Source organism: Nannospalax galili, unplaced genomic scaffold (assembly GCF_000622305.1).
Source record: "Nannospalax galili isolate Female #2095 unplaced genomic scaffold, S.galili_v1.0 scaffold382, whole genome shotgun sequence".
NCBI lineage: Eukaryota > Metazoa > Chordata > Mammalia > Rodentia > Spalacidae > Nannospalax > Nannospalax galili.
Genome location: NW_008348685.1, coordinates 309,970 through 324,093, shown reverse-complemented (window position 1 = coordinate 324,093; position 14,124 = coordinate 309,970). Strand labels below are relative to the sequence as shown.

The window sequence follows — 14,124 nt, the reverse complement described above, 5'->3', positions numbered from 1 at the left end:
TTACTAGGATAATGCTGTGTATCCCAAGTGCAGAATTACTTGCCCATGAAAAGAAATGTGATTTCCATATTCTCTTTCCTGTCATCTTAAAATAAGATTGGGTTCACCAGTATTACCAAGCTATAGATCACGGCCATCTGCCTAAAAGGGAACTTAATTCACTTGTAGTTATTTCCTGTTGTATGTTGGGGTTTTCTTTGATGGTGAGTCAGATACAGCAGCCATCCCAAATCACAGCAAGCCAGAACCTAGTAGAGTCAAAGTGGATAGCCAGAAATGTGGAACGCTATAGATAATCTCTTACCCCACAATCCCAGGCAGATGAACACAAATGCTGCTTGTGTTTTTATAGACAAGTTAGGTTAAGCCCCTCCCAACAGCAGAAGTTATGACTTGACTGTAGACTTTGAAGACGTTCTTTTACAGTATTCGTAGGTGAACACTTTTAAGAATAGAAATAAGAAGAAAACCTGAGGGTTTTTTTTTTCCTTAAAGGTCAACCACTAGTCCACCTTGCCTGTCTCCTTAAAGGATATCTGAGCCTCCTTCCCTTATTATATTCTACTCAGTAGATATTTCTTTAAAAACTGTTTGGATCAGTTTGACATTTGCTTTTTCATTTTAAAAGAATTTGTCTGATGGAGCCTTCCATTATCACAACTGCCTCTCCAAACAGTCACTTGCATAAAAACACAACTACCTCATAGAGGCATCTCAGAGCCCTTTAGACTTGACCTATGGAAGAGCTGGTTATAATCATAAACCCAATGACACCGTCCACCACTGCCTATTTTTTATAGTCAGACATTTCTCAGAGTATGTGCTGCTGAATATCGGTGCTATGCGTAAGAGAAGGAAAGGGGAAGGAGGACTTACTAGTCTTTTAAAACATTGAAGATGCTGTGTACTTTACTGTCTTGTTGAAGCCTTGTCTAGCTTATGGATGTGCAATGTATCATGGTACTGAAAATGGTTTAGTGTGCCATTTCCACATTTATTTGACACTTGGGCACTCTTCATATTTTGTACATCATGCTTCTGAAAATTGCTAATATCAACCAATGCAGCATAACCTTCGCGGAATATACACTTCTGTGAATTTAGAAACTGTCTTATGTCCACTGCAAACATTGTTCAGCACACAGTTGGTGCTTTGAGGTTTAAATTGAATGGAATATCCATCTGTCTCTGAATGTCGGAACACAGCCTCTAACTGACTCTGTCTTTCCTATTCAATCTCTCTGACTCTGTCTTTCCTATTCAATCTCTCTAGATTAAGTTAGACGCTGCAAAAATCAAACTACCTAGACTTCCTCGTGGATCCTACACACCCACAGGAACAAGGCAGAAGGTCTTCGAGGTCTGCGTCTGCGCCAATGGGAGATTATTCCTGTCCCAGGCGGGAACTGGTTCTACTTGTCAGATAAACACAAGTGTCTGCCTTTGAAAGACTCCCCATCATGGACACTGTCGGCAGCATAAAGGCCCTTTTTGGCTTGAGACACTGGCTGCCAGCAATTTTTACTAGAACACAGAAAGCCTATCAAAGACCTTTTGTGTGTATGTGTGTGTGTGAGTATGTTTGTGTGTATGAGTGGATATAAATATATATAAATATATATAAATAAATATATATATCCTCTGTATAAAATGAGGTTTCAGTACAAAAGGAACCATGGGTGACCCTGTGACATCATCCACTGACATTTTTCACCCCATCCCCAATACCCACCTACGTGACAGATTCTAAGCACTCATTTGGGCTCAGCATTCCCCAGACAGTTCCAAATCACACCGTAGATTGAACACTTACATGATATCCATGGACATGTTCAAGTCATAGCCTATTTTCTCCCTCAGTGTCATTAGAGGCAGCGATGGCGGGAATCTCCAAGTCACTCTCAATTGCTAAGTTATAAACACATACCACACCTGCAAGTCCAGCACCAGGGAAGCTGTGCTGATTGTGGCCAGCCTGGGCTACATACCTTGTCTTAACAACAAACAAAGACATTCGGTTTCTCTTTCATAGCTTTGGTCTGGTGGGCCAGCTTTTTCCATTTATGGTATGGGTGGGATAAGCCCATGGAAATTAGCCACAGAAATTCAAAATGGCCACCCTCCCTTTGTAGACAATGTACTAGGGTTTCTGTGATTGAAGGTGAATTCTAAAAGAATTTCATCCACTCAACCAACTTCTCCTTAACCGTCTTCCTCTAAACTCACACATTCTCCCAGTCAAAGTGAGAGATGCAAATCAGCACAGAATAGTATACCAGCTGCTCCACTGGCTAGAAGCTACTCACTTAGTGGCCTGACAGACAAACACATGGTTGAAATGTCTCTGGTTAAAGGAAAAAGGGTTCTGCAGCTTTTAGGTTCTCAGTTTTGACTTCATCCAACAGACTGACCCAAAAGTCAACCCAAATCCCTAAAAGTGAGCCCCACACCCCAGTAGAAGTTATTATAGGAGGGAAATCTAATTAACAGTACCCCAGGGAATCTAACTGATTTTCATGTTTCTTGGGAAGGTAGGCCCTTTAGAAACATGTCATATTTTTAGTGGCATGCGCACCCTCTCCTGGTTTGCTGTTCTTGTACTCTGTTTTTCAGTCCTAGGGTGTTTATATCCCTAAACCCATTATCAAGTTTTCTCCAGGAATCACAGTTAAAAACTCTCTGTGCTGACAGAATTACTCACTGAAAATTAAAGAAGCAGCATTGCATGTCTTTATCAGAATCACTATCCCCTGGGGTTCAGTGACACCCACTCCCCATGTGTGGAAATGGCTGTCCAGTTCCCGCCATCAGCTACCTCTTTTCACCCCACCTTCATTGCCATGCTCCAGGGTCACCCTGGCCAGCTCTTGTGCTGGGACAGGGGATTACACCATCTCTGTTCAAAGAGGGGGAAACGTGCCTATGCCTTAAGTCAATGCACTCAGCAAGGAGAAGCACATCCTATTTATCTTGTTACCTGTAGTCTATTTTTGGTGATTGGAGGGGAATGGTTTAGTCACAACTGGGCATCAGAAGCTGGTAGACAAACCAAATGATTTCCACCCATGGACTCTGAGGAGCCTGGTATGGAGGTATAACTGGCTTAGACTGTCCTCCATGCCATCAGACAAGCCGCGACCCGACAATCCTACATGAAGTCCTATTTGTAGGCCTAAATGGCGTTTGTATTTGTTTTGTTTAGTCTCCTCCATAAGGTCCTAAATTTTCATACTTCACAAGCAGAAGGTTCTGTTGTAGGAGATGAAAACAAAAGGTCTGACATCTCTGAGGTGACACGCAAGCATCAGGCTGGAGTCTGCACATGCAGAATGCGCAGCTCAGTTATGTATTACCATGGAGAGGGGGCTGTCCTGGCCTCACCAGCAACTGCTGGCTTCTAGGACAGGACAACCAGAGCCTGTCTCATATAGAGAGGCACTGGATAGGACAATTTTAGGGCAAGACTTAAGATTGCTCAGTTTTTAGTACAGAAGCCTAAAAGGGATGTTTCAGGAGGTCTCAGATTGCCAGAGATCAATATTCCCAATATCCTGTAGAGCCTTACTGACAGAATCTGTGTGTGCAGCACATGGGGTTTATTTACAAGTCATGAAAAGCCCCTCTGAGCTATTAGAAGCACTTACGCCGTATCATTCAGATAAATAATAACTCTATGATCCTTTGTGGCTAAATATATAAAGAAGACAGGGTTTGATTTCAGTTTGGTTTTTGGAGGGGGGTGTTTTATTTGTTGCTTTTTAAGCAGACAGACTGCCTTTGCACTTTGCCATCCCACATCCATCGTCAGTGGATGACAAGGAAAAACAGAATATGCCATGAACCTCTTTATTCTGATTTTGTTTCCAATTATGACATAAAAGTTATACCCCTTGGGAATTTTATGATAATTAAAAAAGATAAAAAGGAAAAAGAAAAAAATGCTATGGTCCCACCACATGCAAAATTGAATTCTGTGGGTAATCAGATCAGATAACGTACAGAATAAAAAGAATAGCAATCAGGAATACAAATCAAGAACCTCTGGAGGAATACATGATACAATATTCTGTCTGGTTGCATTGCTGTTATGGGCCATGGTACATAAAGCAATCATCAGGATCTCTGGCATGACTGAAATTCCATATTTACATTCAGAAAATGCATCTAAGTTCACTAATGAGCTTTTTTCTCCTCCTTCCCAATGCTCTCCAACTAGAATACTTGTCCATGGCCATGAGAAAAACTTTTACCTGAATTCTGGAAAAAAAAAGGGGGGGGTTACATTAAAGTTTGCTAACCCCTAATTTTTTTTAAAAAATGAGATTCTTTCTAATATTTCTATATAATATCTTCTAGACAATCATACTTTTGGGGGTATCTTAGGCATCTCGTGGTATGACAGAATTCAAATCAATCTCTAGTATACTAAAGTCCTGGTAGGAAAATATTCTTCAGAAAAAAAAAATTATTAATCAAAATTTGATCTCCAAATATATGTAATCATTTAGTTCTATTTGATATTTATTCTCAACAAGTCATGAGAGTTCCCTTTGGAGGAACTCCCTGAATACGGCAGAGGGTTTTGCAAAGCTCTGTGATGGCGTCTACCTCGGTGGATTTGGCGTGTAGCTTCATGACTGCCATGTGACTAAAGGACAGAGCTTATAAACTAGAATGGTTTTTAGCTTTCTTCTGGTTGTTTTATCTTTGGATAAATGCTATTGTACATCCAGAAAACATAGACCAAAGATTGCTTGAGGGTTGGCCCTACAGCAAAGGTCACTAAAGGAAGAACTGGAGACCAAACCAGACTGCGCAACCACATACTTCTATTTACATTCTGTCTATAAATAACGTTACTCCCTAGACCAGGTTTGATGGTATCAGCAGTAAAATAGGGTTATGACTACATAGCCCTTTACAGAGAAAGTCTGCTGAGCCCTGAGCTAGAGTCACCTATGGAGTGTGTTAGACATATCAGAAGCAAGATTTTTCGGCAACAGGGTGTGGCCTACATTTCCTTGGGACTTGGGAATACAGAAGGAAGGCCTTCCTTACACCACATAAAGAAGGACCTACTGTCAGAAAAACCAGATCAGAGGATCTGGAGTGACAGAAAAAGGAACTAAGGGAAGCTTAGTGGGGGAAAAAAAAAAAAAGGTTGTGGTCCTCCTGGACATTTTTCTGAGGACCCTTAATAGATAGGTGGTCCTCAGGTTAGCAATGTGTGTCAAGAAGTGATGCAACGAGAGGGATTTAAACTCAGAATTTCTTTCCTGAAATTACACCCATACAGAGACTTCCACTGATCTTCCCAGTACCAGAAATACTCCCTTCTCAAGGTCCTCTAGAGAACACTTTTGACCTTACATGACCTTAGTTGTCCATCCCTGCAGTGTACCTGCTCTTCCTCCAGCCACCGGGGTGGTTGGACCCCCAAATAATTCCAAGTATGTGCAACAGCAGCATCTTAGTATATGTAGAAGGAAAGGATTCATATGGAGCCATTTCTGGGAATGACCACATGAATGTCCATTTACTTTTGTTTCCAGGAATTTGGGGCTTTTCCTTGTTCCTTGGAGTGGAGGGACAACAGAAAACGGTACTTTTCAGAGTCACGTTTCTGCTTCTGTGTGGAAAGATAGGCCCTTCCAGAGATAGGGCTTTTGTGTTGATGGTAGCCACATAATCACCATTGTTAACACAGCATCAGTCATAAATGACCCTTTGTCATTGTGATTATTCACCTTGGAGAGGAAGGATACATTTTAAGGAGAATGATCACCAGTTTTGCTCCTTAATCAACATCATTCCAGGGAGTCCCTCTGCCTCTCCTGTGAATAATTCTTAAAGAAGATCAAATTGTCAGAGGAATGAAAGTACTTTTGGTTTTATATTTTTGAGGCAAAAGGTAGCATAATACATGGACCAAAAGGGTGAATCAATCCATTTTTAAGCACCTGATCCTTTTCTTAAAATTCTAGGGAAGATGAAAAATCTCATTTACGTTAGTTGTAAATAAGATCAGTTCTCCCTCACGTCCTCTGCCCCAGGAACTCTTAGATACAAAGAGTATCTAAGAATGGAAAATTTGCACAGTCCGCCAGTAGCAGGCAGGTGGGGAAACAGTTACACTAAAAGAAACCTTAGAAAACAAGCCTTTTACCTCAAAGATACAGTGTCTCTCTTGCAGTGGTTCATGGTGGAAGGCTTCCTGGTTCCAATGTCTTTTCCATTAAAACAGCCCAAGCTACTGCATTGGGATGTCAGTTGCATCTCTTTCTCTGAAGTAGTCAGAATTTAAAACTACACACTTGCCTCAGAATTTCTCATGCGCAAAAACCAAACCACTCATAAAAGATAAAGCAGTCACAAGCCGGCTGCTCTGGCCAGCACCGTACACCACACATGAGCACTTTGGAAAGCAATGTGATTTCTATGGGTCTTAAAAACCTTTCTCATACTGGAGTCCTTGAAATTTCTCAAGGCAGGTCTGAAAGGCAAAGGGAAAATACTTACTTGTGGGAGGTCCTCTTCCTGAGTATTGTTAGAGCCCAAGTGTAAAGGCAAATCCCCTTGGGGACATCCATTCCCACACAGGATATCTGGTTCTCCCCTCATTTTGGTTTTGCAAAAATGGATAGGGTACAAAATCAGCATCTTCCTTTGAGGGAGAACCAGAATGTCATGAGCCTTTAATATCATAACACGGTACTAACGATGCCATCAGACCCATCAGTAAACAGTTTCAAACCCAGCAACGGCAATGCCAACTGCTGAGTCTTAACTTAAGCCCAGCAACAGGCAGCATCAGAGACATACTCGGAGGTTTGCAGCCAGAATGGGTCAAAGGAAGAGTAGCTATAGGCAAGAAGCGGGTTTAGAGTCCCATGTCACCTGCCCTACTAAGAAGCCAGCGTTGTTTCCCAGATGACTTGTTCGGCATCTTAGCATTCTGGTAGGTTGTGGCTTTTGCTTCCTCACTAAATGAAATGAACATGAACCTGCCTTCACTGGGAGAAGTTTAATTAAAAACCTACCAAACACACCTAAAGTAGTCTACAGGCCCCTATCTCTCAGGGTCTTCACAGCCTAGTTTTTTATTGGGGTTCTGTCACTGAAATCAGAGCTAACTCAGACTTCATAAAGAGAAGCCCAACTGGTCTGTTCACTTGCCTGAAACAATGGATTGTCTGAGGGCTGAAAGATGCCACATGTCAACAGCGAAAATACTGGGGTTTAGTGTGTGTAGTAACCAGAGAGTCTAGGATCTCGAGGCCCTGGGGCTATTTTCAGGATTAGAGAAAAGCTATAAAGCTTTGCTAGAGAAAGAGTCATACCCTTAAAATTGAGCATAAAGGGAAAGGTTTTCTTAGCTCCAAAACCTACCCTAAGATATGGAAAGAGCTGAGCGCTATTTTCCAATCATCAGAATTGTTTATTAACAGGCAGTCGTTGAGCTTTGTACTAGGCACCATGCTAACTATTTTACAGGCATTCATTTATTTCATCCTCAGAACAAATCTTTGAGTTGAGTCTCTATCTAATTTAAAGATATGGAAACTGAGTCTTCAAGAGAGTAAAAACTTACCCGAAGTCATAAGCTATAAAATGAACAAGCTGGCATGTCTTACTCCTAACCAGTGTGCTGGGAAACCAGCAATATATAAAATTATATTTCAAGTTTGTGGGAAGTGTTACAAACTAGATCTTGAATGGATGAGGCTACGGAACTTTCACATCCCTATTTTCTGTAGTATCTTATCTTTCATACAGTGCCATGGTATAGCTATGTGAGGTGGAAATACAGAAAATTTTACTGAATAACAATCTAAAACCAAAATCTTGTTTGTTCTCGATGCAAAGTCAAGCTCCTCATCCTTCTGATTGGAAGATAATATCAGTTGTGATGTCATGTGAAAGAGAAAATCGGAATACTCAGTAATATTTCTGTATGTCTGAACAAGGCAGTATTCCTCCATACATGTATTTCCACTTTACTCCCTCCAAAATACAAATATCTTATTTTCAATGAGATGAGAGTTTTGACGCTACTTGACTATATTCTCTGCCTGTACTTCTGGTAAAAGAAACAAATAGAACAAGGCCCAATCTCAATCACCGGGAACCACCTAGTGTTCAGTTAGCCTTGAGCATCCAATACCACCTGGAGGTGAGTTAGCCATTTTGCTCTGTTTGGGCCCCACCCCTTGTCAACTAATGTGCAGTGTCCCTTCCCACGTGCAGAATTCTTTTCACCAGAGCTTTCAGATCTGCAGCACCAATTCTTCTGAGTTGGAAGTGACGGCTATTTCACACTGTGACTGTGGTACCAATCCACTGCTTGCTGTCTACACTTAACCAGTGAGGCTGTTGGCCCTCCAACTGGGGAAGTTGAAAGTAAATGCATCTATAGTTCATTATACCTGAGTAACTTTGAGCCTAAACACAAAACGTGGCTTTGATTCACAAGAGTTAATAGACAAAAATCTTTTTTGAAGCATCAACTCAGCCATGGTCAATCTGAATAGGCTACGCACTAGTATGCCCTTGTGAAAGGCTTCTGTCAGCCTGCCCTTCCCAGAGCTGAGAGATGCTGTGAGATGCGTCCTGCACATGACAGTGAAGGGACTGGATGCCCTCACACGCAGTCCCAAGACTAGCGCTTATTTGCTTCAACCTCCCATAAAACCTTAGAAAGGGATTCACTAGAAATATTAAAGAACCTCTTTTAGGGTCAATCAGGGATGACTTTTCTAATGGTGTCAGCTTCCAAATAGAAAACCAGGTGTGGATATCTTGAAAGGATCTTGTGGAACTAACTTCATCATAGCTTTGGAAGAGAAGGGAGATTACAGCAAAGTAAAGGGAAATACTGGGACACATATTAGGACAACACAAACTTCATTTCAATCCAGTCTTTTCAGGTGGAGGTGGGATTAAGTTTCCCATTTCTCTCTTGGTCAACATTCTCCATTTTGGAGGCCACAAAGAGGCAGAAGGACAGCTAAGGAGGTTAGATAGAAAAAGAGGAGGGCATCTGTCATGATAGGGCTAGATACACTTCAGAGAAGACAGATTCTGGTGCTCCTAACAGAAGAGATGAGGTCATAGAAGTTCATTTCTTTGGAGATTATGAATTTTGAAAAAGGAACCCCATTCCCATGAAGCCACTGAGCTTAGCCTTTGTGTTATTTTAGGTTTTGTTTTACCTGTGGGTTTGGGTATGATGTGAGAAGAGCTTTTTAGTTTTGTTTTAAGTAACGTCAATCCTTGCACACTCTATGCAAAAATTTTGTAAGCATTGCAATAATGCTATGAATTACAAGGAACTATTTTAACTTTATTACACTTTCTGTATAAAAACAAATTTGTATTTAATATTATTTCAATTGCAGTCTTGTAAAATATATTAATAAAAAATAATGATTGGTAAGAAGGAAATCACCCTTGTCCACTTCTTTAAGGGAACTCCTCTCATGATTAGTCACTCATATTGACTGTCTTAAGAAATTATATTCCAGATTGACTTCTTTTCCACATGTGTGTGATAGGTGGCCTAGCATGCTGGCTAAGCCATTTGAGCTCTCAAGAAGTGATTCACATGGGCTGCCTTATGATAAGAGAGTTTACAATAAGGTAAGCATGCCTAAAGTCTGGGAGTCCTGGGATCTGGAACAGCCATTTCTAATGACCCTTTTAAGTACCCATTCACTGCTCCACTCTCCAAATCTTTGAAGAAGTCAATCTGATTGTTCCCTACTGGTAAAACCCTTCCAAACAGTATTCCTTGTCAGTCCACGGATAAGCCACTTTTGAATCAGGTGCTCAAACCTGGTCCAATCAGTTTCCATCTTCCTCCAAATAGCCCAGCACTCCTCCCTACAGGGAGCCACAGTGAAAGCATGCAAGAAGAAAGATATCACGGCAGAATGTCCTTGACCAACCACCACCCTCAGCCCTTGATAGTGAGCATCTCATCTCCCCCTGCACAGCAGCACGTTATCGCACATCCTATTTATTCAACCTTCCTAGAACACTATCCCATCTAGCACTACCCAACCCCAGAATACCATCTTTCCCCTTCCCATTCACGTGTCACCCATTCTCATGGTCCTCATCATTTTCACTTGATTCCACCATTAATTTATTTTACCTCATTCTACTGCATCTTACCGTGCTACACCTTTTTATCTATCTGAGGCCTTAGGAAACATTCATTTTCAAAGTTTTTTTTAAGGCCCTTTACCCAGATTGATTGTCACAATCATATTAGAGATAATTTTCTCATCTAGCAATTCTAACACAAATTTTCCTTGTCCTGTATATGACAAACCAGTACCCATTTCTAATTGTATTTTTATCAAAGGCTACCTCTCATTATATTTACCTGCTGGCTCCAAAAGTGCAGAATCCTCAAAGCAAAATACTATAATAAAAGTTTCATTTCAAGGCACGGTGCAGTTTTTGGTTAAAGGTGCAGTTTTAAAAAATGAATAAATAAAGCCTTAAGTCAAAGAGAATGAAGTCATTAAACAATCTTGTGGAAATTGTTTAATCTTTGTTCTCTTAAAAAAAAAAAAAAAAAGGGCCAAAACACTGAACACACACTGAAATGAGGCCACAGAGATGGCTCAGGGGTTAAATGTACTGGCTGTTGGCACACAGTAAAGGTGTTGGCAGTGCCCAACATTAGTCCCAGCACTAAGGAGACAGAAGCAGGTGGAGCTCTGTAAGTTCCAGGCCAGCAAGACCCTGTCTCAAAAAGAGAAAAAAAAAAGACAAAGTACTGGCTGTTCTTGCAAAGGACCCAAGTTCTGCTCCCAGCACCCACATAGCGGCTAATTATAGCTTGTAACTGCAGTTCCAGGGGACCAGATTCCCTCTTCTGTCCCCACAGTCATTTTACACTTGCGTACATGTAAGGAAAACACGCATACACATAAAATAATTTAATGGAAACATTTCCCTAATGAGAGGAAAAGGTAGTTACTGAGGAGTAAAATTATTGATCTCATTGTTGATATAAAATTAGAAAGCATAGGGCTGGAGAGATGGCTTAATGGTTAAGAGCACTGACTGGTCTTGCAGAGGACCCAGGTTCTATTCCCAGCAACCACATTGCGGCTACAAACCATGCATAACTCCAGTTCCAGGGGAATCCAACACCCTGTTCTGACCTCCATGGCATTGCACAACACAGGTGAACTCACATGCAGACAGTACACTCTTACACATAAAATTAAAATTCCCAGGACGCCTCCTTGGACCCACAAATACATGCACATACTTGAAATAAATAAATAAATAAATAAATAAATAAATAAATAAATAAATAAATAAATAAATAATAGGGGCTGGAGAGATGGCCCAGCGGTTAGGAACACTGACTGTTCTTGCAGAAGACCTGGTTTCAAATCCCAGCACCCACATGACAGCTAACAACTGTCCGTAATTCCAGTTCCAGGGGACCCGACAGCCTCTTCCATCTTCCACAAGCATTACACAACACGGGTGCACTTACCTACATGCAGGCAATACACGCATACACATAAAATAAAAATAAATAAATTTTTTTAAATTAAAATAATAAATAAGATATACTTTTTTTAAAAAATTAGAATGCATATAGAAACTGAAAGCTTTTTAAAATGGTATATTACTTTTAAGGAAGGGAGTTCTTCAAAGTAACAAATAGATATAAATTAGCAACTTTTAGATTTCTTTCTATCTATACTCCTAAAAGAATGTGAGATTCTGTAACCATTTATTTCTACTTTCTCCAAAGAGTCCAAATAAAGGTGGTAGGAGTGGGAATCAGAATACAGAGAAATAAGTTGAACACATTTCAAAAGAAATTGTGAAAAACAAAATAGAACTTGCATCTCCAGTGAAGGACAATGACAAATTAATTTTAGATTTTGTATGCCAAATTTTAATTACTCTCAACAATACTAAACATTTGGCAATTGAAGATCAATTTACTGCCTCCAGGATCTTTGTTATTCATCAGTAGGAGAGCAGGAGATGAGCCTTTGCATCGCCTGCACAAATAATTAAGCAAATTCATGAATACTTGCAAGATATCAAGGTAACTCTTATTGTGATTTAAAAAAAGGATGGAGCCCATACGTAACATTGGTATCAGGCTTACGAACCTGAGGCTAGACAGGTCACAGGACATATGTGAGAACCTAATAATAGTTTTCTACTTAATAGTTATTGTATTAAACTGACTCTTAATGACATTGTTGTACCCAAAAATTAATGCATCTCTCAACTCTCACTAGAGAAGTTTCCTTATGCAGCAGATGGTGATTAACATAGAAAGCCACAACTGGTCAACATGCAGAGAACAAGAGGCTGCAGAGGGCTTATCTCAGAATAGGACAGCTGTATCGGACTTCTGCCTCCCAAGGCTCAGGGATCACTGTGGAAGAGAAGGCATAAAGATTGTAAGAGCCAGAGGATGTAGATGAACATAAGGAAACAGAATTTTCCAGACAGCTGGTCAACGGCTCATATGAACTCACAACAACGGTGACAGCATGCACAAGGCTGGTACAAGCTCAAACCAGACAAAATCCCAGCACAAACATGGGGAAAAGGGTAAGACACTCCAATCCCACCTAAGGAAATTGTAGCAACAGATGGTTGCTGGGAGGGACAGAGACAGTTTCTTTCAAGCATGAGACTCTTGGAAGGTCAACCAGGCTCCAGTGAAGGATCCACATTGAAGGACATTTGAACACACAAATTAGACTCTCTAGGGCTTATTATGCATAATAGAGCACATTAAATTGAGCGGGGGTGGGGGCTAATAAGGGAATGTGCAAATAGAGGAGGTGATCTAAATACGATCAAATTATATTGTATAAAAATTGAAAAAATTCAATAAACATAAAATAATATTACATAAATTATGAGAATATAATCTTTCAATTGATAGCTCATCTGAGTAGAAAGTAAGCACATGGATATAACAACATTTTGGATAACAGATATTAAAGCAACACTTAACAATCAGTTTTAATCTGTGAGGTCATGTCAAGAACTGTATTATAAACCACAGTAGGCAAAAAAAATCAACTATAAAATGTGAATTAAAGCAAGTTAATATTTAAGAATAGACATTAGGGCTTAAAAAAAAGGGAGTTTGAGGAGAGAGTCAGTTTAACAGTAAATAGTATTAGATCCTTCTTTATTGATTGAGATTAATCCACTAACTACAATCAACAGACAGTTACAACAAACAAAAATCTAAGACTATTAAAAAAATAAGAAGAAAAATTTTAAATATAGTTTTTGGAGGAAATTTTCATCACTTTATCTTGTAACTTTTATAAATTTGCCAGGCATATAACACACACACACACACACACACACACACACACACGCATGCACACACACACATGCACACACACATGAGGTCAATGAGAAACTTTTCTTTGGCTGTCCATGATCCCAAAAATAAATAAATATAACTTCAGGATGTAAAAGTTAAACTACTTGCCAGGCGTGGTGGTGCACACTTTGAATCCCAGCACTTGGGAGGCAGAGGCAGATGGATCTCTGTGAGTTCAAGGCCAGCCTGGTCTACATAGTGAGTTCCAGGACAGCTGGGGCTACAGGAAGACCCTGTCTCAAAAAGACCAAAAAAAAAAAATTAAACTACTTAAATTATATTCTCTCAAAATAGAAACAGATAATATATTCATGCTAATTAGATCCCTGAATTTTAAAGTGAACAATATTCTCCCAACTAATCCACGATTTCAGAAAGCAACCAGCCTACTATAAGAGTGGCAATGAAAAATACCACAACTTATAAAATCTGGTGAAGGCAATCTTCCAACATATAAAAGCTTTTTAAAAAACTTTTACAAAAACTTTGAGAATTTCATATAAGGTGTTTTGATCAAATCCATAAATCCATGCCCACTCCCTCCCCTCCAACATTCCCCCCTCTGAAGAGGTAACCCTAAAATCTTTTAAGGATTATATACAAGCTCCCAAATACTTTTGACATTTTTGGCCTTTGGAACAGAGTATGTTGCTAACAGGCCCAAGGACATTTTGACTTTTAGCCAAGAAACTGGCTACAGTTCTTTGGAGTCGTTTTAC

General features: G+C 40.0%; 1 protein-coding gene across 1 annotated transcript in view; it reads left to right on the top strand.

Moving 5' to 3' along the window:
- Sgcd (sarcoglycan delta) overlaps positions 1-9,444 on the top strand; it is a 440,866-nt gene extending 431,422 nt beyond the window's left edge. The window contains exon 10 of the mRNA XM_008845949.3: positions 1,274-9,444. Within this exon, the coding sequence (XP_008844171.1) occupies positions 1,274-1,447 (174 nt within the window). The 3' untranslated portion in view covers positions 1,448-9,444. The remainder of the gene's footprint in view (positions 1-1,273) is intronic.
- Positions 9,445-14,124: the final 4,680 nt, after the last annotated feature.